The sequence below is a fragment of the Plasmopara halstedii genome (genome assembly GCF_900000015.1).
Source record: "Plasmopara halstedii genome assembly, contig: Scaffold_430, whole genome shotgun sequence".
Classification (NCBI taxonomy): domain Eukaryota; phylum Oomycota; class Peronosporomycetes; order Peronosporales; family Peronosporaceae; genus Plasmopara; species Plasmopara halstedii.
This window is the reverse complement of record NW_020187350.1, coordinates 214,612-239,391: the sequence shown is the minus strand read 5'-3', so window position 1 is coordinate 239,391 and position 24,780 is coordinate 214,612. Positions and strand designations below refer to the sequence as shown.

Genomic DNA, 24,780 nt, shown 5'->3' with positions numbered 1-24,780 from the left:
ATGACGGCGAGTGATGCAAAATGCATGCTTCGATAAGCCAAATGCTGCCACTATTTTGGTATAAAGGCCGAATTCTTAAAAGAAATTGCTGTCGAATTGGATGATCGGCTAAATTGCTCATTGCTCTTAAGTTGGTTGATGGAAACTGCCAACTTCCCTTGAGCGCCAATATAATCTGCTCACTCTTATGAGTGCTCAGTTCAGGAAATTCTGAGCAGCCTGTTATGCTCCACAAAAAGCGACATTTGGCCGCACGGTGATACAGCTGAAGCGACAGCGTTGTACATACACACAAAACTTATTCACAAACCTTATTCACAAACCTTATTTCTTTTTATATTCAAGTCTGGCCGTGCATAGAACATTTGCGAACGGTTTCGCGTGTGTGCGCACATAACTTAGCTCTTTGCCAAAGTGGTAAGAGTGTCTTTGACGCTGATGACATTCCAATCCTGGGATGCACCATACGAAACGTCTGCAATCAAATCTCACAGATGCTAAGGTTGTGTTGGACTGGCTAGTGCTGGGCATACTCATGCATAAGTCAAGTGCAAACTAGTTGATATAGCCCAGAACCTTACAAATGGTGTAATGGTGCGGCAAGCAACGCGGTCGTTAACGGTAGAAAAGGGGCCTTGTCAATGCCTGAATTATGGCCCTTTCGGATTTGGATCGACAATTTCACGCTGTTTGATAATTGTAATAATACTGTTTTCGAGTCTACCCAGTTTATGACAAGGTGATGTCAAATGCACCAGCAACATTTAATCGTGCTACCTGCCATGAGGTATCTTTTCGTCAAGCTCGGAGTACATCGTCTAGATTCGATGCGATTCTTGTCGACAGCGACGGCGTCACCTCATCACGAGATAATTATCTGTCTATAAGGTTTAAAATATAACCGATTTATAAATCTTACAACAGTAATGTCTAGATTATATGAGAGGCCCAAGTTGAAGATTGTTCTACATTCAAAAGCAAAGTTCGCAGTGATGTTACGCACTCTTGTCCATACACTACCTCTTTCTACCCCTTCCATCTTGGCGCGCGCTCTGTCAACATCAGCAGGCGACATCACGATCAAGAAGGTGGGTATGGTCGGCTTAGGTCTCATGGGCCACGGTATCGCGCAAACGGCGGCTACTGCCGGTTTCGACGTTGTGGGATTAGATGCTGATCCAAAAGGTCTTGCTACTGGCATGAAGCGCATTGAAAACTCGCTTAATAAGCTACACAGTCGTAGCGTGAAGAAGGAGATTCTTTCACAGCAGCAAGCAGATGAAAAGACCGCCACAGTCTTGGCACGCATCACGCCGACGACGGAGTTAAACGACCTATCGCAGTGTGACCTGATTATTGAGGCCATAGTCGAGAATGTGGAAGTTAAAAAGGATTTTTACGCTAATTTGGGTCAAATTGCGAAGCCCTCGGCTATTCTGGCGTCTAATACGTCGTCTCTTGCCATATCCGACTTTGCAGGATCATCGGGTCGAGCTTCGCATGTCGTGGGCTTACATTTTTTCAACCCTGTGCAACTCATGAAGCTTGTAGAAGTGATTCGCACGGACTCAACAGATCCGAAAATCTTTGATGCTTGTAAGCAGTGGGTGCTGGATATTGGCAAGCACCCAGTAAGCTGCAAAGACACGCCTGGCTTCATAGTCAATAGACTGCTTGTCCCGTACATTGCTCAAGCAATCTCTTTGTATGAACGAGGTGATGCTTCTAAGGAAGATATAGACGTCAGTATGCAATTTGGCGCTGGCCATCCCATGGGACCAATTACGCTGGCAGATTATGTCGGATTAGACACGTCGCTCTTCATTTTAGAAGGATGGGTACATGACCACCCAAATGAGCCTGCATTTTTCGTGCCGAAGATTCTTCGCAAGAAAGTTGCAGAGGGTAAACTTGGCCGTAAATCGGGTGAAGGGTTTTACAAGTGGGACGGCGACAAGCGTCTGTAGCTTCTAAGCCAGTTGAGAAAGTTTTTAAGCAGCTTTTATTGTTAACAAAGCGTAAGTGCTGTCAGATGATTTATGTGATTCTACCTAATGGCGCTCAAAGATGACAATACAATCGAAATACTTACAGACGAGATTTTCCCGCAGCTTGGGAGGCAATAGGGTACTGCCTATCAATTTCAATATACCAAGCAGCGAGCCATGCGCGTTTCTCAGCTTCGCAGTCTTGGGAAATAGTGGCAAAAAGTGCGTTTTTCAGCTGACGCAAAATAGAAAGATTGTCGACCCAATACGCAATAAGTTGCTCAACTTCCATCGCGCAAACTTTCAAAATGACAACAGGTGCCATCTTCAAGAGCTCAAACACTAAATTGGCGAGGTACAGGGCATCTGATTCCCTAGTCGAATTGGCTACAGTTAACGTAGTCGTCACCTTTGTCGGAAACTGATTTTGTTCTGAGCTTTCATCAGAACCAACTCCTGAAGATGGAGACAATCCGTTTTCTTTGATGAACAACTCATTACATCGGTCACAACACTTTCGTATCGCCCACAAAGTCATTTGTTGAGCTATCTTCGTGGATACAGTGTCCTGCTTTGCCAGTTTCGTGAAAGCTTCAGAGTCAAATAATGAGCCAAAAATGGTACCGCACACCTTGGTGAGAGCTTGACGGGAAGCAGCGATCGGATACGCATCAAGTGTTTTTTTGAGGTAATGTGGAAAGACAGAATAGAGCGGAAAGAATTGATGCAGATGTAACAAACAGACATTTAAAAAACGATGTGCGAAAGCATCGACAGGCTCGAACACGTTGTAGAGTCCGGAAAAGATTAATGTAAGAACATCGTCGCTCAGCGACGCGCAATGGAACAACAATATGCGAAGCTTGCGCTGAACCATAAGACCGATTGCCAGTGTCTGGCATCCAGCAATAACATCCATTTCTGCTGGAATAATTATATGATGCCGTGCGGTATGAGATTGAAATATCGGTGCAAAAATTGAATCAGATGTACTTGGTGACTGCTCCAGCTCCAGCTCTAATTGCTTTGTCACAGCTTGCATAGGCACATTGACACTGGGTGACGCACAGATTTCGCGGGCGAATTCCATTCTAGAAAGGGCAAGGAAAGAACGCACAATGTATCGATTTGACAAGACTTCCAACAGCGGTGCTACCGCCTCGTAGAATCGTTGGATAAATGCGACAATTTTCGAACCTGGAGGAAGTCGGTGTTCATCTTGGACTGAGTGATCAGCTGTTGACTGGAGCTGGTTTGATGTAATCGAAAGGAATAAGCTCGGCGAAAGTAATTTTTTTAAAGCGTCCAATAGAGCAAGGTAGATCTGGCGTGATGAGCAGAGAAAATCGATCATGTCTTCAATACTAATTTCCACCTGTCGAAGTGAGTATTCTTGCAGATCTGCGTGTGAAGATTCAAGAATCATAGTCTTCAATCTCTGCTGAAGTCTTGCTTGATAATCCATTATCGCACCAACATCGTACGGCTTTAATTGCGAAGAGAGTAGCTGGAAGCTGACAAGACGCAAAAGGGCGAACTGACAAAGTAATGTCGCATTCCCAGACATTTCCGAAACAATCGAATGTCTCGTTTCGTCAAGATAAGCAATGCCCAGTGCCAACGCTACACTAGCGGTGGGGTTCTGAGGCTCTGGAAATGGTCTATGTGACAATTCTTCAACTGTAGCGGCACTCAAGATCTCTAAACACTTCGTAGCCTCTGGATTTCTATGAGTCCGATTCAACGCGCTTAAAATTAATGTTGCCACAGAAATAAGAGCAGCGTTTTGATTGAGGTTTTCTGTTTTCAGCTTGCAAGTTGCAACAATAACCAACGCATTTTCCAATTGCATAGAGTCCATCAAAACCATGTTTACATGATCAAGAAATCGTGTAGCTACATGAGCTATATAAATGGTCTCGTAACCACGCATTGCAACTGTCATCCAGTGAAAAAAAACTTCCGCCAACTCCGGCATCATTTCTTCCACAACTTTTGCTGGAACTTTGGCAAGTGGATTAGCTATAACGGCATTCCATAGATTGCAAATAAAAGCTACCTGCTCTTCTCTATGAAAATTAGATTCCAGCGTTGGAAAGTTCGTTGGTGGCTTGGTATTTGCCACCAATTGAAAACAATTTTTCATCTGCCTTGTCTTGCACCAGTATAGCACAGCCAGCGTGCAGCCTAGCTCTACCCACAGTATCCAGAGCCGAAAGTTCATTGCCTTGTCAATTGATTGCTGTAGTTTGTGCCATTGATGGAAAGTCTGCTCTATCTGTATCAACAAGGACTTTATTTGGGTGTTTGTTTGCTGCAGTGAGTCTACATGTTGAAGATTAAGGTATGCTAGAACACGAGTCATAGCCTGAATCGCTTCATCGATACTATCAGACGCGAGCTGCTCGTGTGTTATGGCAGCTATTAGGCGTAAAGATACCTCAATATTATCCATCGATAATTTGTCGAATTTGCTGGATCTAAGAAGGAAATCGATATGATTGGATGTTATTCGAGTATTGACGATTAAGCTTGAACAATGGCTCTTGGCATGACTGCGTTTGTCAATTATATCCAGCTACAGGTGCGGCAACGCTGCGTTATAATCGTTGTATTAGCCCTGGCACTCGTCAAATTAATTGACAACCGTCGTCGAGGCCATCTGGACCAGCTTCGAATCCAAGAAGCGCTAAGTCGTCAACTATCTCTCGAGTTTGACCACTCCAAGAATGACAATACATCTACCAGTCCGAAAACTGATCCTGTTGAAGAGTGGAATATCGTGGCAGAGGATAGCACGATGGCCTTATCTCTAGTCTATTACCCGATAGACAAGCCCGAAATGCACCACGTGTTGGTGCTTGTTATTCCAGGTAACCCGGGTGTTCCATTTTACTATCTCCCACTCATGCAAGAGCTCATCAAGCTGCACGGAAGACGTCACGAAGTCCGTTGCCTTTCACATGCTGGTCACTTTATGCCTTGGAAGAATAACGACCGTGCTTTCACTCTACAAGAGCAGCTAGAGCATAAAGCATTTTATATTGAACAGCGTTTGCTCGAAGATCCGTCGCTGCAGCTTGTGGTAATCGGACACTCGATTGGCAGCTACTTTGCACTGGATATTGCTCGGCGATTTCCTAAGAAAATTGCCAAGCTGGTGCTGATGCAGCCAACTATCATGCACATGGCAAAGTCTCGCAAAGGCAAGCAGATGATGCCGCTATTTAATCATTACGAGCATGGAGTCAAATTAGTCAAGGCAGTTGATTTTATTGTTCCTCCTTTGATTCGTCTCTGGATTGTACGTTGTATAGTGGGATCAAAAACGTCTAAGATGCTGCAATTAGCATCACTGTCACTAGTCAATCCAAGTGTCATGCGCAATGTATTGGGGATGGCAGCAAATGAAATGAAAATGGTGACGGATCTCGATCATAATTTAATCACAAAATTAGAGACAAGGACGCTGTTTGTTTACTCTGCAGTAGACGAGTGGGTGCCACCAGAGTTTGTGCAAGAGATTCAGGTGCGATTTCCGAATGGGCAACACCGCATCGTGCCGCAAGCTCACGCATTTATGATGGAAGCGAACGGAAGTCGTGACATGGCTGCGCATATCTCACAATGGATTGGTGACGTTCTCGATATTTAGATCGATAAAAAGAATTTGAACTTACTTTTTGGCAATGGAAGGTAGCAAATATACACATGCAATACTTAGATGGATACCAAAGCAATGGTATCGATTTTACATCCGCATACCAGAACTATGACAATCAGATTGCGGCCTTTGTGGTGCTAATTAATCTCGAATGCGAAGCAGACGAGTAAGTCAAGGTAATAGAAGTCGAATAATCAAATTTTATTCGTCAATAAGGATGTTTATATACCACTTTTCTTCTTATTGGTGTCAGTATTTATCCAATTTATTGGCAATACCATTGTGATAGCCTTCATATGCAGCTCGGACGTCATCTTCGTGCTTATTCGAAACTCACCTATGTGCGTTGCTTCTCCAAAGCGACGCGCACAAGAAAACAAATGATTCTCACAGAGCTCAAAGAGGTTGGTAAACTTACAGTTGGAGGCGTTGCATTGATGTCAGCGCTCGTAGTGTCTGGAGGCTTCGTGATCGAGACAGTCAAGACACTGAACCCTTTGGTGCCACCAGGAGTCATGCTGCAAATTTCAGATTCACATGGAAAATCATCTGATGTTCACGTCCAATATTGCGGCGATGGAGATGTAACAATTATATTTGATGGCGGAGTAGGGGAGACATCTTTTGACTGGGACAAAGTGGTAGTTGACGTGGCCAAATTCGCTACTGTCATCGCCATTGATCGCCCTGGCTTAGGCTTCTCGAAGCCTGGAAAGCTACCTCGAACATCCAGTCAAATTGCCAGCGAGTATAGTCAGATCTTAGAGCAGCTCAATGTTAATGGGAAGTTAATTCTAGTGGGCCATGGAGCCGGAGGGTATAACATGCGAGAGTTGGCGCAGAATTTGAATGCATCAGGATGCGGCTTCGAGTGTCAAGGAATTGTACTCGTAGACGCTCTCGAAGAAAACCTACGTTTTGACCTGGAGAGCATCTCGGATGCTGTGCACAAATCTCTAGCGGAAATGGACAGAAATGGTGAGATGGTACTATTCCTGGCGCGCTTTGGTTTCATTCGACTGATCAACGTCGTGCAACACGCCAAGATGGTAGGAAAATATTCCCCCGCTGCATTACCATATGTCGAGTACTTTTCTCCCTCTCCAGCTCACCGAGAAGGAGCACTTCGTGAGAACCAGTCGCTTTCTATAACTGAGCAACGCTTTCGAGATGCAATTGGACAGACACAATTTGACTTCCCTTGTGTTGTGCTCTCACACGGAAAAGCTGGAATGTTCGACAGTATGAAATTGCAGGCGGGTGTTACGCCTCAGACCCTGGTAGAACTAGAGCGCAGGTGGCTTGACGCACAAAAAAGGTTGGCCACAAATGTAAGCGGGCGCAGTGTGCATCGTGTGATTCACGATGCTGGTCATTGTATTCCCCATGAAAAGCCTGAAGAGATCACGAAGGCTGTTCGGGCCTTGATAGATGAGATTCAAGGAAACGGTGAGGGTCATCGCGGTCTTGCGTCCTTAACGAATGCTTAATCGTCAGGGCTGTATGTTATCTTAACATTTTAAGATCGATGCAATGATAGCAAGTCCACTACTCCTGCGGGTCGACGTTAGAAGGTTAAAAGCTCCATTTTAAAATAGACAGGGGCTGGTGTTGCCAGTTGTTAAAGCTGGTATGAATGGTCTTTTTCTCAAATCCCATGAAGCCCAGTCTGAGCGTGTGAGTCTTTCCTTATGTCCACTACCATAGCAGTTAGAGTCCTAGTACTGCTTCGTCTAGCCCACGCAATACGTTAATCGGCGTCGGTAAGTTGAGTGTGTACGATGATCGGCTCAACCTCAGAATTTCACACATCACGAAATTGACTTGAACGAGCTCTCGATCAACGGCCTCCGCGTCATGTTAGCCTACCTTTTGAGCAAACGATAAAGTACTGTCCAGACATAAGTGTAGGACTACGTTGAGTGCATTTGGAAACGCGGGCCACAAGGTGACTTCTTCAACACCGTCTGTTAAAGAGTAGGGCTTGCAAAAGGACTTTCGGGGTATCGCTTGGAAAAAATCATAAGCCTCCCATTACAGGGTCAAATCCTCTACGTGACTAGTGATAGGCGCTTTAGGATTCAAAATCTAAGGAGTAAAGCCTTACAACGAGTTCGGCGGTGGGTTTCCTCACCCAGTGCGAAATCTTGTTTTGATACTCGCCAGCACTTCTACCAGACTCTAGATCCTAGGAAACATCTCTTAAGGATGGAACGGGTCCCCCAAACCACTACTTATCCAATAAAAGGGCTATTTATTATCTCAAAAGTGCTCGTGGAGCGACTGCGTGGTCGTTTCGCTGTTTGTATGGACGACCCGCCCGCACGGGTGTCAGTCCGGTGAGCGACTTCAGATTGCCGGGTGAGGGTGGCGGTATTTGTTCGGGTGTGATTTAGATAGTCACTGAGATCGCTCTCGCCGAAGAATGCCTCGGCGTTCTTACCGAAAACGTATTGGTCGCGAAGACAGCTCACTGACCGAGGGGCTCGCTGTGCTATTCGCTCCGGTGCATCGAAGCAATATCCCGGTGCAAATATGCTCAAGAGAGCAGAATACGAAAGTGAGTGAAACGCCAGGCACAGTGGTTGCTACATTTCATTCTCTACAGAGAGTGATATCTTTGGCCTGTTCAATAGTTCCCTCTGCAGGCAAAAATTTGTCATTTGTGTTGACGCCGCCATCAAGATACTACCGACAGTTGCTTCAAGCGCTTTAAGTCGTGGCGACTCCGTTGGGTGCCGGTACGTCTGCCGGAAGCAAAGTTATGACTATAGAAGCTCCTCCGTCGGTTCATGCGGATCGCACCCCATCCACGGCTTTATTGCAATGCCGCGCCTTCGGCAGCAGCTACGGAGTCCCGTACAGTCTGACATTAATTGCATCGAACCTCTGCGTAAAGGAAGCTAAGCTAAGGTCACCGACCTTATGTTCTATACAAGAACCGGTACGAATGCCGTGGATTGCGATTCGCTGCCTCCTAGAGTACTTAAATCCTTTCCCGAGGTTATGCGCTCTTCCGTTCAAAACTGAGCTGTGTTTTATTTGCGGCAAAGCCGCCTATATCCAGAATTTTAGGTTTTCCTAATCCAATAGTAAAACTTTATCAATATACATTACTAATGGCAGTCCTGCCACGCAGTGGCTTCTTGTTCTTGTTACAGTGGAGCTACATATTTGTGTTTTCCATCAACATGTGTAATCTATACATATGTAGGTCACACCATCTTGCGTGACCCGCCCTTTCATATAAGGGTACGTGTAACTACATTACACTTTGAGTACGTGTAACACTGTGGCCCCCTATCGAAATCGTGAATACCCTCAATTTTTCATTAATGTCGCCTCATACGAGGCTCGCGTTTCTGAGACCGTTACGTCCCTAGGACCATCGTTAGACATTCTCCGATCAATGAGCCATGTGTCTATGACACGAAAATACACCAGCCTAGCTAGTTCCGATGGCGCCAGCGGGCAAACCCCGTTTATTTCCCATGCGCGAGGTGCATCTCCGGACAGTACATCCGCGGCTTCACGAGAAGCACATCCCACGCACTCGGTAACTAGGCATCACACATCGCGCCAACCCCGGGCGACGGAGTTCTTCGTCGAGGATTCGAAAAATGTCGACTAAGAGTCGGATACTTCCCAACATGGATCAAGAGGAGGATGAGATGCGCCAACGGCGCGACGTGAGCCCAGCTCGAACCTTGCGGACACCATGTCGTTCCCCAACCTCTCGACTTTCGGGAAGTGTTATTGTTACCAATTGCCTCGACGAGGCACAGGAGCTGCTGTTGGTGGCTGCCCACAGGGCGCCCTAATGCGCTCTTATCCACGATCGGTCCTAGGCCCTCGTGTGATGTACGGCTTCCGCTCGGCGGGTCCCGCTACTGAAGCGAAAGACACGATCACTCGATCATAAGGCGTCTACGTAGTCGGGCCCCCGGCCGATACACAAGCTGAGCTTGGCCAGCGAGAAATTCGCCGAGCTCGCTTTTTGGTACCGCCAAAAATCCCAATGGAATGGTACTGCGCTCGACTTCGAGATCAAAGAGGAGGCGCTCCTGTACCTGCACTATTCCTGTGGTGCCCTCCCCAGGCGAAACCGCTGCAGATGATGAAAAGCTCTTTGAGCGATGGTTGCAGTGGTACCGGAAAAATTCCTCGCTGTCTACCTTACAGCGAAGCCACAAGGAAGTTGACATGCGCGTAAAACGCCAGCTTCGATTTGAGTTTGCCAAACTCAAGGCACAACGCCGTCTTCCTGCGTAATGTCGCCCTGCGACACATGAAATCACCCATCACGCTTCCGCGAGCTCTGTGGTTTCTTATAGGATGGGTCTGCGTCCACAGCAGCTCAGAGCCATAGCTTGGGCTCAGCTCATGGCTCTCCGGCCTCCTGGGCTACTGCCGAGAAGCGCGAGGTGCGCGACGACGCGGAGCTTCATGGCCCTATTGATCATAAGCGTCCACGACGTCGGGGCAGTCTTGCCGAAGTGGCACCACAAATTCCCACTAGTTCTTGGAGTAGGGGTATCACCGCCACTTCACAAAATGTTGGGTAGGCCCGTCAACGACGTCGACCCACAAGGCGTTCCACGTGGTAGTGGACACCACCCTTCTCATGGAGAAGAGTCGGTGGCAGGCGATGAAGACTTGGTCGATCGCCGTGCAATGAACCTCGATGCTCTTCGGGCTCTGGAAGACAAAGTACGTCGTCATCGGCAATCCGCCGAGCATCTTTTCGAGGTCGCCTATCGCTGTGCGAAGACCTCAAGAGCCTGGAGCAATTTGTGCACCGACTGCCTCACTTTGAGTATTATCGTGCTTTGTCGAAGCAGCTCCTAGCCGTCGAGCAGACGAATACATCACTTCGTGTGACGGTAGAGCGCCTTGCGCCGTTGGCAACGGAAATTATTGCGCTCCGTGCTCATAACAAGTTGCTGGTTCAGCATTTGGGTATTCGAGCGTCTTTAGGCATTGCCCCGGCATCAACGCTTCCGGGTACACTTGCGCCGGATCCCGGTTTGTCTTAAGCAAGCCCACATAAAACACCTGGCGGGTGTACATCCTTCTCGGAATGTGCAGCGTATCCGCAAGGCCTCGCTTGGCCACAACCTCAAAAGGTCCAGAAAACCGTAGACAAAGCTTTGTCTTAAAAACTGCAGAGACTGCATCGGTAGTAAGGTTTCTAGCAATAAAACCAGGTATCTGATCTTAATGTTTTCAGTATTTCTTCTGCTTTTTCCGTCTGCATATTCTTTCTGCATTTCTTGTCGCTCACCCCTCGTATCGCGAACGTGTCGTAAAACTCTCAATCTAGTAGACAGGATGTCTCCGACTTCTTTACGCACGGTGAGGGGGCTGACATCAGCTGGCTGTTCGGCTGTACCCCCCCCCCAACAAGCCCTAAATCATGGGATGGTGGCGACAGCGAAACGCGACGATTGACCAGCCCATTCACATAGAACGGCGTGTAGCCGAGAGATGCACGCACTGCATCGTTCGAAACAAATTCTACAACTGGCAGCATGAAGCTCAAGCGCTTCGGTGTCTTAGTGCAGACGCTGCGGACGGCGTTCTCGATGAAGCAATTCACGCGATCAATTTGACCATCGGTCTGCGAATGGTCCGCTGTTGACATAGTCAACTTGGTGACCAGCACCCTGACAATTTTAGACAGAAACTTCCCAGTAAAGCTTGGGCCATATCAGAGACAATTAACTCCGGTAGTCCATGTTGCACAATCAACAGTCAGCATCGCTGTACCCACACCATCGATGTTGCCCGGTACTGCCGCAAGATGAGCCATCTTGCTTAAACGGTCCACAAAAACCACCACACCCGTGTTGCCCGCCGAGTACTTCGGCAGGCCAAACACAAAGTCCATACTCATGGACTGCCAACACCCAGAAAGTACCAGTAAACTGGCCAGCGGTGCCACCAAATTTGAAATGGATTTCACCCTCTGACACGTCTCACACGTCTCACACGTGCGCACATATAAGTTTGTCTATTTGTACAGCTTGGGTCACCAGTAGTGGCAACTCACCGAGCTGTACGTCTTCTTACGACCGAGTGGGGTCATAGATGATACAGTATTTCAAATCCTCATCGTGAGGAACCACAATTCGTGGCGTCTCCGTCAAATCGGTGCCATAATACAACAACCTGTTGTTCAGCGACTGTATGTGTAATCTTGAGCGCAAACGCGCCGACAATTTCTTGTCCGAGTTTCCAAACCCCTTGCTACCGCGAGCCTGTAGCAGCGCTGCACACATACCTTCACCCGCGTATGCGGTGCGGATCAAATCTGTCTCACCGTCGTGAGATGAGCAAGCTCACAATCCGGTCTGCTAGACAAACCATCAGCTATAGCATTCTGCTTTCCTGGCTTATGCATTACCTCGAAGTTACATTTTGCGAAGAAAGAAAGCCACCTGGTCATCCTCTGCGAGAGGTGAGGCGACTGAGTCGCAGGGCATAGTGACGCATGATCTCTGTAGATCAAAAACTGCTTGGAGCGAAGCAAGGGTACGCTGAACTTGACACGTTTCTTATTCGTCGCAAGTGATTCCTTGTCGTGGACTATAGTGTTCCTCCCCGCAGCCTTAAGCTGGCGAGATCTGAACGCGAGCACCCGATCTCGCCGCTTGCAGCAGCGGCAAAGTCCGGATTGTCACAGACAGCACTAAAATGACGATCGGGGTCTAGCAATGCCAGATTGGTGCATGAAGGAGGCTGTATTTGACCCCGTCAAAAGCTTCCCGCTGCTCAGTGTCCCAACATCATTCCGCATCCTTCTTAAGGAAATTCGACAATGGTCGTGCTATAACCGCATAATTCGCGCTATACTTGTGCAAGTAGTTGGCGAGGCCAAGCCACTAACGCAAGTCCTTTTGGTTCATTGGAACCGGCCAGTTCACAATGGCCTTGACCTTAGCGGGATCCTCAAAGGTCATGCTTCCCAATTACGCGCCCAATGAAGGGGATTTCTTCTGCGTCGATGATGCACTTATCGGCATATACCATACTGCTTATTCGTGCTCATGCACTCAAGCACCGCTTTCAAATGGACGATGTGATTATCCTCAGCTGTCCTCCTGTGCCCTGCACGACTGTGGACGAAGATGTCGTTGAACTATGTCTGCGCATATGCCCGTTGGGGCCTAAACAATTGCGTCACAAGACGATTAAATGTTGCTAGAGCACTTGGAACATCATCAGTCACTCCCAGAGCATCCCGCTTGGAGTGCTCACTACTGTCAGTAGAATATCACTCGCTCTCTTGAGCAATTGGTGACACCCATCGACCAAGTCGAATGCACTGTACTGTGTACATCCAACCATGGTGTTCTGGAGAATAACCTTCATAGAAATCGGCGTCTGTGCCGGAATGGTGGCAGCGTTTAGCTTATTATAAGCGTGAACGATACGCCACTTGCCGTTCGGCTTTCAAAAACAAAACGTGGGTGTCGGATGGGGAGACTTGCACGCACCATTCCTGCGTCGTGCTTCGAACGGAATCAAGCGTCACAGACGTCACACTGCTCTTTAAGCAGGGTTCATTGGCGTGTTACGCAGTATTTGGTGCCCAGAACCAGGTCAATCTTATGACGTACACTTCGGTCCGGAGGTAGGACCGACGGCGGGTCGCTGGAGACAACGTATTAAAATTCCGTTACTAAAGGATAAATCGGATCCGAGGGATCTTTCAGGATCGACAATTCACTTCGTGCGTTCAGCACTCTCTCAGTTTTCTTCAGGACAGCTTGATCCAGAAGCGACGAGGAGTTAATCTCCTCTTCGGTCTGACGATGACCAAGTCGTCTAAATTGCCTACCTTCAAGGTTCCGTCAAATTCTTCGAAGGACATCTCGCCCAGCTCAAGAAGAGAAAAAGCCTCGAGGATGACGTCGCCGTCTTCCTCCCCGTCATACCATTTACAATAGTATATAGCTGTGCGCTATCATCCATGGTAGACACACCCTGGATCAGAATCGACGCCCTGCGTCTTGCAGTAAAGAACGGCTTCGCCGTCTCCTTTCTATAGAGTTTTGACGTCTCATCGAAACCAGTTGACACACGCTCGGTGTCTTATAGAGTACCCACTCCCTGCTCAATAGGAGCCTTAATCTATTAACAACATCCGACGAAGAGCTGCTATTTCCGCAGTCTTTTTCCATTGGGTAACTTGCCACTACACGCGCATAAAAAGGGCCTTGCCGAGGATGCCTCAGACAAATTTATATAAGTAGGACTGATCATCATGCGCAGGATGCGTGACCCCGTCCGATCATTGCACGCTTGGCATGCAGCAACAACTTTGAGATGTGACCAGTGTTCAGTGGCTTACGTGCCACTCAACGCGCATCACTAGGGCCTCGCTCTCGATGCCTTGGACCTCGTCCGATCATGCCACTCTTGGCATGCAGCAACTTCTTTGACAATTGAGCAGTGATCTGTCGGTTACGTGCCACTCCACGTGCAATCTAAGGCTTGCCCTCGATGCCTCGGACCTCGTCCGACCATGCCACTCCTGGCATGCAGCAACGGCTTTGAAACGTGAACAGTGCTCAGTGAATTACGTTCCACTCCACGCGCATCACTAGGGCTTCTACCTTGATGCCTAGGCCCTTGGCCGACCATGCCACTCTTGGAATGCAGCAATGCTTCGTTACTTAAGCAGTGCTCAGTGGGTTACGTGCCGCTTCACGTTCAGCCCGCGAGCAATGCTCGGGACTCTAGTCCGATACACCTTCGGTCTTCGACAACTCAAATACTCCAAATTCTAGAACATTGATTTTCCCAGTCCAGTGCCCGCGACAATAGCGCTTTGGCTCCCTAGCAGAGGTGCGTTCATGACTCGCCGAAGCACCACCAGGTGATGAGCGCATAGCGCCCAAGGCCCCCGATCTCCGGTCAATCCAAAGATCATGGTCTTTCAACCATGCCATACCAAGGATAAGGTCATACCTTGAATCCAAGTCTAAGGCTAAGCTACATTTCTCGCTATCAAAGTCAAGAAACTTGACACCGAGGTCCACAAGAACTCTCGGCACAGTGACACAAGTCCTCGCTGCTAATCAATCAATGACGGTGTCGCTCAGCCGCGCTTTCATCGCCTCAACGTTAGCTGACTTCCTTTGATCGTGGAGTGTCGAGCATAATTGCTCGACGCCCTGGAATCGATAAGAATCTTCTATGGCTTTTAAAAGCCCTTCACGGTCATTTTTACGACCAGCAAGCCTGGCTTATATTCGCGTTCCATGTTCAAGAGCACGGAGCTCTTCGTCTGCTGCCCTCTACCAATTTGAGGCTCAACAGAATTCAGTTCCCCCCATTATGGCGCATCGCGCCTACTGGGTGTCCTCGTTCCCCGCGACAAACCAAACTAATTAGAAGCGGAACGTCGGTTCGGTAAACCTTGACGCGCCTTGTGCTGGAAACAACCACTTCGAGGGTGACAGGCTTCTTCACATACAGAACACCGTGGGGTGTTTAAATCCTGCTCGGCAGCTTGGAGCTAAACCCTTCCTTTCTTAGCATAGCTGAGATCCATTGGCTCAGGTCCACTCGACGAGCCCTAAGGGTGTGCTTTTTAATCAAGTCGTGCCGACGTGAAGTTGAATTTGGCATTCATCGCCACAATTGTAACTAAGCCAATGTTTCCGATCCAAACTTACGCGAGGAAGTGGATCAGCTTAAGAATAAAAAAGGCAAGTGCAAACTATGCCGACATGGCTCGACCCTTTACCACTTCTTTAGGAAAGATGCCAAATGGTGTGGCGGTGCATCCGAAAAGGAGGTGAGCGAAAACCTCATAAGTGCCTCGAATCTACCCCCTTCAGATTCGGACTTAAAAGTTTACGTCCTTTTTGATATTTCCATCTTAGCAAATAATTGTTTCTTGGTGCAAGCTAAAGCCAGCGCGTAATCGCGTTTGAACCTTGTCAGCTGAACGCTAGATTGAAACATTATTTGTTTATGACTATAACAAGGATCTACTTTGCGATGATGTAGGCCCTCGTCAAGTTCAGAGTGCATCCTGTCGCTCCAAGCCGCTTGTGATCGATTCTTGTCATGTGTTGCTGCGCAAAGCGACACAATCGCCAGATTTGTTACAGCGAAAGCCGCGATAGCTATCTTCTTTATCGAGTATACTCTAAGGTAATGTATAAGCCTGGTCGACTAAAGTTGGTGTCGATGTTGTTACACCTTCCCTCAACCTTGAAAAGTCGCATGTCACGATGGTGATGTTGCACTTTGATGAGGCTAACGTGTATTTCGTTTGTGATAGCTTTTAAAATCAAGAAGTTTGAATATTGATATGTCGCTTCATCAAACCGCATAATTGCGCACCTACACAGCTAGACTTTCTTTAGGCTTGAAATTTCATGGCGCTGACTCGCATGACACTTAGCGTGTAGTGTTGCTAATGGTAAGGGGCTAAAGTGCAGAATACAGTACGATGATCATTTTTGTGCGGTACCTTGATACCGCTCGGTGAGCGATTGCCCATCGCGCAAAGTGGTATGAATATGCACGTGTGAACTGATACAGCGAATCAGATCAGGATCAGACCATCGGTGCATGCGACGGTATCTTTGGCCAGCCTGTCGGATCCGGCAAAGTGCTGGCAATTATAATGATAGACCTGATATTTGTTCTTCAAAAGGATGCCCCCGGTGGTAACGGCGTTGTGGTTTTTGTGTATTATCTGACCAGTTGGCTCATCTCATTGCTGTCAGCGATCTTGTAACTGGTGAGGATACAACCAAGTTGTTTTGTATCAAAGTGGTCCACACACCTTCATTTCTGAGGTAGCCATTGTATCAAATAGAGAATCGCGCTTTGCACCAAGGTTTGAGCAAACATTGCCCAGGGTACTGAAATCAGATTTATCGCATGAGCGGATAACTATAGGCAAGCATAGTCAAACAGAACGTGATGATCGCGTGGTGGAGATATCGTCCTAAACTCTTTTACGGAAGGATTGCGGTGCTGAAGCGATCAATTTTCACCTATTGAGTGTGCATACATGCTTCTAAAGGCCTTACTCCATTTCACATAAGGGATTGGTTGCTCATTTGGTTCGACCAAAACGAGGCTCCGCTCTGTGTTATCGATCCAATTTGATCAGGCAATATAATCTTGACAACAATTCGTATTGAAACAGTTCTTTTACATCGCCAGCTTGAGCGTTATGCGCAGGATGCGCGACGCGATGACGGAAAACGAGGGTTTGCAAAGCCACACGTTGATATACTGCAAAAAATGACATGATTTCATTCCAGCACAGCGACACCCCTGGAGAGTACCAAATCTGGAAAAAAGTGCTCGAGGAGGCGGTCGTTCCGCTCTTGGTGTGAGCGGTAGGCCCGCACGAATAGGCGCGTAGAGCTCAACCTCAGCAGGGTGAGCAGCTTCAAACAAAAACGACGTGAAGATGGGGGCACGAGTCGGGATAAGGCTTATGCTTATACTTGATGCTTTACTTATGAAAGCTGGGCTACATGTTCAGGTTCGGCTTTCATACAGCAAGGTGTTGCAGCACATTCCGCCATTAAAAATGGACAAAAAGGATGTAACTCGTGCAGAGAGAAGGCTGAGCAAGTTAGCTGTAACGGTAGTAATCATACCTGTGTATGAAAGGTGGGTCACACAAGATGGTGCGACCGTACAAAGGTGCAGATTACACAAGTGGGTAGAATCACACAATGGTGTGGCTACACCGTAACAAGAAGTCACGTGGTCGGAATGCCAGCATTTATGCATATCACTTATGTTTTCCTATTGAATTAGAGAAACCTAAAGTTTTAGATATAGGCGGCTCTGCTGCAAATAAATCAAATAAACCCAGTTCAGTTTTGTACGGAAGAGTTTAATTGCCTTGTTTAAGGTTTTGGGTTCTCTAATTTCAAGCGGATTGCGATCCGCTACACTCGTACTGGTTCTAGTAAGGAATGTAAGGTCAGCGACCTTAGTAAGCTTTCTCGACGCACGGAGCTACGGTAGCCTCGCTAACTTGGTCGCAGTCGTGGTCAATCAACTTCTGAGTCGTTGCAACTAATCCTCTGTGACGATGGAGCAAGTCTTATTTGCCTTAGGACATGCAGAACGGTCTTAATAAGCTGATATCCCTGCTTGGTCCCAAGGGTGTGCAACACCTTGTTTTGCAAGGACCTGAGGCGATAAGCGCGCAACTAGAGGCGTTCAACCCAGGCCGCTCATGATGAGCGCAACGACCTTCGTGAGTAAGGATGGAGAGAATCTCTTGCTCTGGGTAAGAGAGGCCGGGATGGCTATGGTGTCCGTCATGCTCCCAAATGAGCAACAGCTCGTGGTGCTAGCTATCTTCAAGCTTGGGTGTCGAGCGCAACAATGGGCACGACGAACGGTACTTCGGTTGAAGAGGCGTTCCTCTTCTGGAAGGAGCTGAAGCTGCAGCTTTCGCTAGCGTTCTCGCCGCCTAACCGGGCATATCACGTGCGATCGCGTTTCCTTGTCACCCGACAGGACAAGAAATAGTTGGTGAACTTACTTCAAGAGTCGCGAACTCTCATTGTCGGGATGGCAGCTGATCCTCTTCTAATGGTGGTCACAATGACCGTCTTTATGGAAGGCCTCCGCACTGACGTGTCCAGATTGGAAGTCTTCCGTGTGCTTCCGTCTTTTTTTGATGAAGCGGTGAACGTGGCACTGAATGCCAAATTCAACTTGAAGTCGGCACGACTTGGTTGGAATGCACACCCTCGGAGTTCGTTGAACGGGCCTGAACCAATGGAGTTGAGCAATGCTGAGAGGGGGGACGGAGAGCTCCAAGCTGCCGAGCAGCGTTTTAACATCCGACGGTGTTTTGTCTGTGGAGACATCGCCACCTTCAGACTGGTTGTGCCCTGCGCACGGCGCGTACAGGTTCGTCGAGCCGACGTCCCGCTTTTTATCAGTCGAATTTGATGCAGGGAAACAATAACGCCCAGTAGGCGCGAAGTGCCCTACTGGGGAAGAACTAAGTTTTGTTGAGCCTCAAAGAGGTAAAGGGCAGCAGAGCGCGGCCCCGAAGAGCTCCGTGCTCTTGAACACGGAACGTGTATGCAAGCCGAGTTTGCTGGTTGTAAAAACGACTGTGAAGGGCTTTGAGAAGCCATGGAAGATTCTTATCGACTCCAGGGCGTCGGGACCAAATGAAGTCAGCTGTATGCTGAGGCGCTGAAAACGCGGTTAAGTGACACGATCACTGTTCGATTAGCGATGGTGTGTGTGTCACTATGCCGAGGGTATCTGTGGACCTCGGTGTCAAGTTTCTTTGACTTCGGTAGCGTAAAATGCAGCTTAGTCTTATACCTAGGTTCAAAGTATGACCTTATCTTCGGTATGGCAAGGTTGGAAAACCATGAGCCATGGATTGATTTGAGGTCGAAGACCTTTGACACTACACGATCGTCTCCTGGTGAAGCTTTGGTGGGTCATGCGCCCACCTCTGCTATAAAGCATAAGCGATATGGTCGCGGGTACTGGACCGGGATGGTCAGTGTGCTGGATATCGAAGTATCCGAGTTCATGAACATCGAAGGTGTATTGGACAAGAGTCACGAACATGGCTCCAGGGCTGAACGTGTATGGGCATTTAACCCACTGAGCACTGCTCAAGTATCAAAGCAGTTACTACTTACCTATAGTGGCATGGTCCGATAAGGGCCGAGGCATTGAAGTCGAGACCTCAGTGATGCACGTGAAGTGGCGCTAAACCCTTTGAGCACTGCTCAAGTGTCAAAGCAGTTGCTGCATGCCAAGAGTGGCATGGACGGACGAGGTCCAAGGCATCTTGAGCAAGGACCTTCCGATGGGTGTGGAGTGTCACGTTATCTACTAGACGAAGGCTGCGGAAATAGCAGCCCTTTGTCGGATGTTGTTAAAAACAGCAAGTCTTCGAGGTTTCGATGAGACGTAAAACCTCAACAGAGATGAGGCAGTGATACGTATGACATTTGCAAGGCGCAGGATGTTAATCCTGGCCCAGGGTGTGTATACCGTTGACAATAGCGCACAACTGTAATAAGTTGTCGACGGTATGACGCGAGAAAAAGACGGCGACGTTCCCCTCGAGGCTATTTTCTCGGTCGATGGTCTTCTTAAGCTAGGCGAGATGCCATTCGAAGCATTTGGGGATGCCCTGAAGACAGGCGACTTAGCCGAGGGGGTCATTATACGAATGAAGGAGGAGATTAACTCGTCATCCCTTCTGGATGAAGCTAACCTGCCAAAGGGTGCTGAACGCACAAAAATATCGTCGATCTTGAAGTTTCCCTCGGATCCGTACTACTCTTTGGTTAAAAAATTTCAAGACGTCGTCTCCAAAGACCCGCCATCGGTCCTACCTCCGGACCGAAGTGTGCGTCATGAGATCAATCTAATTACTGCGTAACATGCCAACGGTTCCTGCTCGAGAAGCAAGGTGACGTCATTGACGCCTTTTTTCGCGCAGGAATGGTGCGTGAGTGCAAGTCTCCCCATTCGACACCCACGTTTTGTGGTCGAAAGCCGAACGGCAAGTGGCGAATCGTTCACGCTTACAATAAGCTAAACGCTGCCACCATTCCGGCACAGACGCCGATTTCTATAAAGGTTATTCCCCAGAACAACATGGTTGGATGTACACAGTACAGTGTACTTAATTTGGTCTATGGGCATGACCAATTGCTCATGAGAGCGAGTGATATTCCGCTGACAGCGGTGAGTACTCCACGCGGGATGCTCTGGGGGTAGCTGTACTGATCCATGTGCTATGAAATGCTCTAGCAACATTTAATCGTCCTGTGACGCAATTGTTTAGGCCCCAACAGGCATATGCACAGACATACTTCAACGACATCTTTGTCCACAGTCGTGCGGGGCACGGGAGGACAGCTGAGGAAAATCACATCGTCCATTTGAAAGCGGTGCTTGAGTGCATGCGCACGAATAAGCGGTATGCTAATGCCGGTAAGTGCATCTTCAGCTCAAAAAAAATCCTTTTTTTAGGGTGCTTTTTCGAGAGGCATGACCTTCGAGGATCCCGCTAAGGTCATGGCCATTGTGGACTGGCCGGTTCCAATGAACCAAAAGGACTTGCGTTAGTGACTCGGCCTCGCCAACTACTTGCACAAGTATAGCGCGAATTATGCGGTTATGGCACGGCCATTGTCGAATCTCCTTAAGAAGGATGCGGAATGATGTTGGGACACCGAGCAGAGGGAAGCTTTTGACGGGGTCAAATACGGCCTCCTTCATGCACCAATACTGGCATTGCTAGATCTCGATCGTTATTTTAATATCGTCTGTGACGATCCGGACTTTGCCATCGTCTGTGCATTGTTGCAAGCAGATGCCGAGGGGCGAGATCGGGTGATCGCATTCAAATTTCGCCAGCGTAATGCTGCGGAGAGGAACTTCCCAGTAGTTACTTGAGATCACGCGTCACTACGCACCGCGACTCAGTTGCCTCACCTCTCGCAGAGGTTGGCTAGATGGCTTTTCTTCTTTGCAGAAGATAACTTCAAGGTAAAGTATAAGTCAGGAAAGCAGAATGCTATGGCTGATGGGTTGTCAAGTTGACCGGATTGTGAGCTTGCTCATCTCACGACGGTGACACAGATTTGATCCGCACCGCATACGCGGGTGAAGGTATGTGTGTGGCGCTGCTTTGGAGGCTCGGACAAGAAATTGTCAGTGCGTTTGCGCGCAAGATTACACGTATATTCGTTGAATAACTGGCTGTTGTATTATATCACCGACTTGAGGACACGCCACGAATTGTGGTTCTTCACGATGAGGATTTGAAAAACCGTATCCTCTACGACCCCACTTAGTAGTCATCTCGGTGGTGAGAAGACGTGCAGCTCGGTGAGTTGCCACAACGAGTGGCCCAAGCTGTACAAATGGATGAGCACATATGTGCGCACGTGTGAGACGTGTCAGAGGGTGAAACACTCTCCTAATTCAGTGGTGCCGCTGGCCAGTTTACTGGTACCTTCTGGGTGCTGGTGGTCCAGAGTATGGACTTTGTGTTTGGCCTGCCGAAGTACTCGGCGGGCGACACGGGTGTGGTGCTCTTTGTGAAATATTTTGAGCAAGTTGGCTCATCATGCGGCAGTGCCGGGTAACATCGATGGTGTGGGTGCAGCGACGCTGTTTGTGGATCGTGTCTCTCGACAACATGGACTAACGGAGTCAATTTTCTTGGACAAAGACTCACGCTTATCCGGGAAGTTTCTATCTACAATCTTCAGGGCGCTGGGTACCAAGTTGACTATGTCAACGGCGGATCATACACAGAACGATGGTCAAACTGAGCGAGCAAAACGAATCGTCGAGGATGTCCTCCGCAGCGTCTGTGCTGAGACTCCGAAGCGCTGGAGCGCTATGCTGCCACCCGTAGAGTTTTCTAAACAATACATTGCATTCGTCTACCAGCTCCATGCCTTTCTGCCTGAACGGGCTCGTTCATTCTCGCATCCCGCTGACGCTGCCATCCCGTGGTACAGGGTTTTGTAGGGAGGAATAGCCGAGCGGCTAGCTGTTTTCAGCTCTGTCACTGTTTGTAAAGAAGTCGATGACTTCCTCTCTACTTGAGTGAGTGTCTCACGACACGTTCGCGATGCGATGGTTAGAAGATAGACATGCAGAAGGAATATGCAGGCGGAAGAAGCAGAAGAAATGCTGAAAACTGTCAGAGACCATGTCTTGTTGCTAAAAACCTTCCTACACATGCAGCCTCTGGTGTCTTAAAAACAAAGCTCCGTCCCACGGTTTATTGAACTTTTTAAGTTTGTGGCCAAGCGAGACCTTGCGTATACGGTGCACCTTCCGAGAATGATGCGCACCCACCCGGTGTTTATTGTGGGCTTGCTTAAGCCGTACTGGGATCCAGCGCAAGTGAAAGCGGAAGCGTTGGCGCCGGGACAGCGCCCAAAGGCGCTCGGCCACCCAGAAGCTGAATCAGCAGCTTCTTTTGGGCACGGAGTGCAACAATCCCCGTTGCCGACGGCGTAAGGCGCTCTACCGTCGCACGAAGTGACGTATTTGTCTGCTCGACGGCTAGGAGCCGTTCCGAAAGAGCGCGATAGTCCACAACGTGAAGCAGCAGGTGCACAACATGTCCCAAGCTCTTGAAGTTTTCCGCACACCTAGGCAAGATGGTCGGCGGAGTGCCAATGACGACGGAACTTGTCCTCCAAAGCTCGAAGAGCATCGCGAGTTACCGGTCGGCGATCGGACAAGTCGTCATCAGCCGCTGCCGACTTTTCTTACGCCAAAGCTCTTGAGCTTTCTAGCAAAAGGCAGATTCATGAATCGCCAGGCTTTATTATCATGTTTGGCCTTCAGTCGATCCATCGCTAATGGCGTTTCAGCCTGAACATACCTATAATGAGATCATACCTCGAATTGAAGTATGAAATCAGAAGGGTTTCGGGCTAAACTTAGCCACACTTCTCTTCTTCTACTTTGTAGGTCAAATGAGCTTCTGACATGTTAAAGCACGATTGCGGCATTTATTTCGGCATTTTCAAAGCTGTATGTTGTACGCAATTGTATGATGGTTTTAAAGATATCAGGCTTTCCATAGTTCCACAAACCTAAAATTCTTGGTGTCAGCAACCGACAGACCTCATGCGAGGTAATGCCGACTCTAAAATAGTACCGAATTACTTGCTGAAAAATCAGAACTCTAAACCCTGTTGATACTACGACGCTACTCTGCAGCTAAGTGAACACTCTACTCATCTTAATTGGAGTTTAAATCTCGCGCACTCATAGAGCCATCGTCACCCCGAGCAGCTTGTTTAAATCTGTTGGATTTAAAGCGACGTTAAGCGTGCCCTCGAAAGCAGTTTGATGCACACGAAAGTCCCCGGCGCAAGCCGCACTGGCTTTCATGAAACGACACCTGAGAGCCCCTTGAAATATGACCAGTAATCATCCCATTGATGTGAATGCCATCTATTCCGCATAGTCTCATTCTAGGAATGATATAATGTGATTTCGACCACTTGCGAAAACATGATCAGGACCGTGCATGCCTAGATACGCGACATCTATCGCTTGAGTATCTCCTCTCTCCCCTGACCTCTTAGATTTAAGATCGCCAGCGCGAAGAGCGGCAGTTCAGTCTGGAGCAGGGCCAAGACTATACATCTCATACTCACACAGAAGCGGAATACCGAAGTTTGACCTCCCTGTAGGTGCCTTAATATCGTATTTTTGTAGGTCCTTGCAAACGGTAACCGCTTAGGCCACAGGTTGGGTAAGAAAAAGTTTGGCTTGTTGCCACGTCGCAGATTTGATAAACCAACATCGATATAATCTTACGCTACGTATTATAATGGTTTGCCGCGAACCTTGCACAGCCAAAACTCGGAGTCGTTGAGTCCCTCCGACGCCAAGTCGAGAGTCATTACTAACATAGTTCTTGACACATGCTCAAATAAATTCTTTTTCTCAAAATTAAATCTAGCTAAAAAGCAAAATTCATGTATACGCTCCATGATCTGTAATGATTAAGGTCTTTTTAGAGAATGGTGTGAGCCTAGCAGGTCACGTGTTTCATATTATTGTGATGTAGCTCCATTTTTACCGTAGTCATGGTAATTTGTCGTGTGCTTACTCTTGACACTTTGATGCTTCGCTTTCAGTCCAACAGACAGCATCGTAGTATGTATGTCCATCACTTTAGGGCACGTAGCCCGTTGCAGCTGCCACCAGCATCACTGAAACAAATGGAGATTCATCTGTATCATACAAGAATGAGTTTCTCCAACAAAGCTTTTCTGTGGCAACGATCAACACTCGCGCTATACAGCAAACTTCTGGCAGAGTCCGTTAAATGTGTATGGTACCAGCTCTTGCGACATGTGCAGCATATCACCGACAATCTAGTGGCAGAACCGAACACATAAATGACGTGGTGTAGCAGTGTTTACTGCAACTGCTGAGCTTGAGCTTCATGATCCTTTTCAGGAAGTTTGCACTCGATTGGGCAGTTCATCCCGTTTAGATTTTGAACATTCTTTCGACAAACCATCATTGCATCTCCATGACGCCTTTACAAAGTGATTTTGGTCTTGGTATAAGATGGGTTACCGACAC

General features: G+C 48.0%; 6 protein-coding genes across 6 annotated transcripts; 4 read left to right on the top strand and 2 right to left on the bottom strand.

Moving 5' to 3' along the window:
* Positions 1–926: 926 nt before the first annotated feature.
* On the top strand, positions 927–1,967 carry PHALS_09632 (hydroxyacyl-coenzyme a mitochondrial precursor; the record flags this gene model as incomplete). The annotated part of the gene is made up of 1 exon (XM_024724922.1): positions 927–1,967. One exon carries the CDS (start codon positions 927–929, stop codon positions 1,965–1,967), a length of 1,041 nt encoding a protein of 346 aa, XP_024575750.1.
* A 121-nt stretch (positions 1,968–2,088) lies between these two features.
* PHALS_09631 (uncharacterized protein) lies at positions 2,089–4,443 on the bottom strand (the record flags this gene model as incomplete). The annotated part of the gene is made up of 1 exon (XM_024724921.1): positions 2,089–4,443. The coding sequence occupies one exon, from the start codon at positions 4,441–4,443 to the stop codon at positions 2,089–2,091; it is 2,355 nt and encodes a 784-aa protein (XP_024575749.1).
* Positions 4,444–4,527: 84 nt separating this feature from the next.
* On the top strand, positions 4,528–5,643 carry PHALS_09630 (Uncharacterized conserved protein; the record flags this gene model as incomplete). Its single annotated transcript, XM_024724920.1, has 1 exon — positions 4,528–5,643. The coding sequence occupies one exon, from the start codon at positions 4,528–4,530 to the stop codon at positions 5,641–5,643; it is 1,116 nt and encodes a 371-aa protein (XP_024575748.1).
* A 305-nt stretch (positions 5,644–5,948) lies between these two features.
* On the top strand, positions 5,949–7,142 carry PHALS_09629 (alpha beta hydrolase fold protein; the record flags this gene model as incomplete). Its single annotated transcript, XM_024724919.1, has 1 exon — positions 5,949–7,142. The coding sequence occupies one exon, from the start codon at positions 5,949–5,951 to the stop codon at positions 7,140–7,142; it is 1,194 nt and encodes a 397-aa protein (XP_024575747.1).
* Positions 7,143–23,166: 16,024 nt separating this feature from the next.
* On the bottom strand, positions 23,167–23,571 carry PHALS_09628 (uncharacterized protein; the record flags this gene model as incomplete). The annotated part of the gene is made up of 2 exons (XM_024724918.1): positions 23,167–23,391; positions 23,464–23,571. 2 exons carry the CDS (start codon positions 23,569–23,571, stop codon positions 23,167–23,169), a joined length of 333 nt encoding a protein of 110 aa, XP_024575746.1.
* A 704-nt stretch (positions 23,572–24,275) lies between these two features.
* Positions 24,276–24,590, top strand: PHALS_09627 (uncharacterized protein; the record flags this gene model as incomplete). The annotated part of the gene is made up of 1 exon (XM_024724917.1): positions 24,276–24,590. One exon carries the CDS (start codon positions 24,276–24,278, stop codon positions 24,588–24,590), a length of 315 nt encoding a protein of 104 aa, XP_024575745.1.
* Between the last annotated feature and the right edge of the window lie 190 nt (positions 24,591–24,780).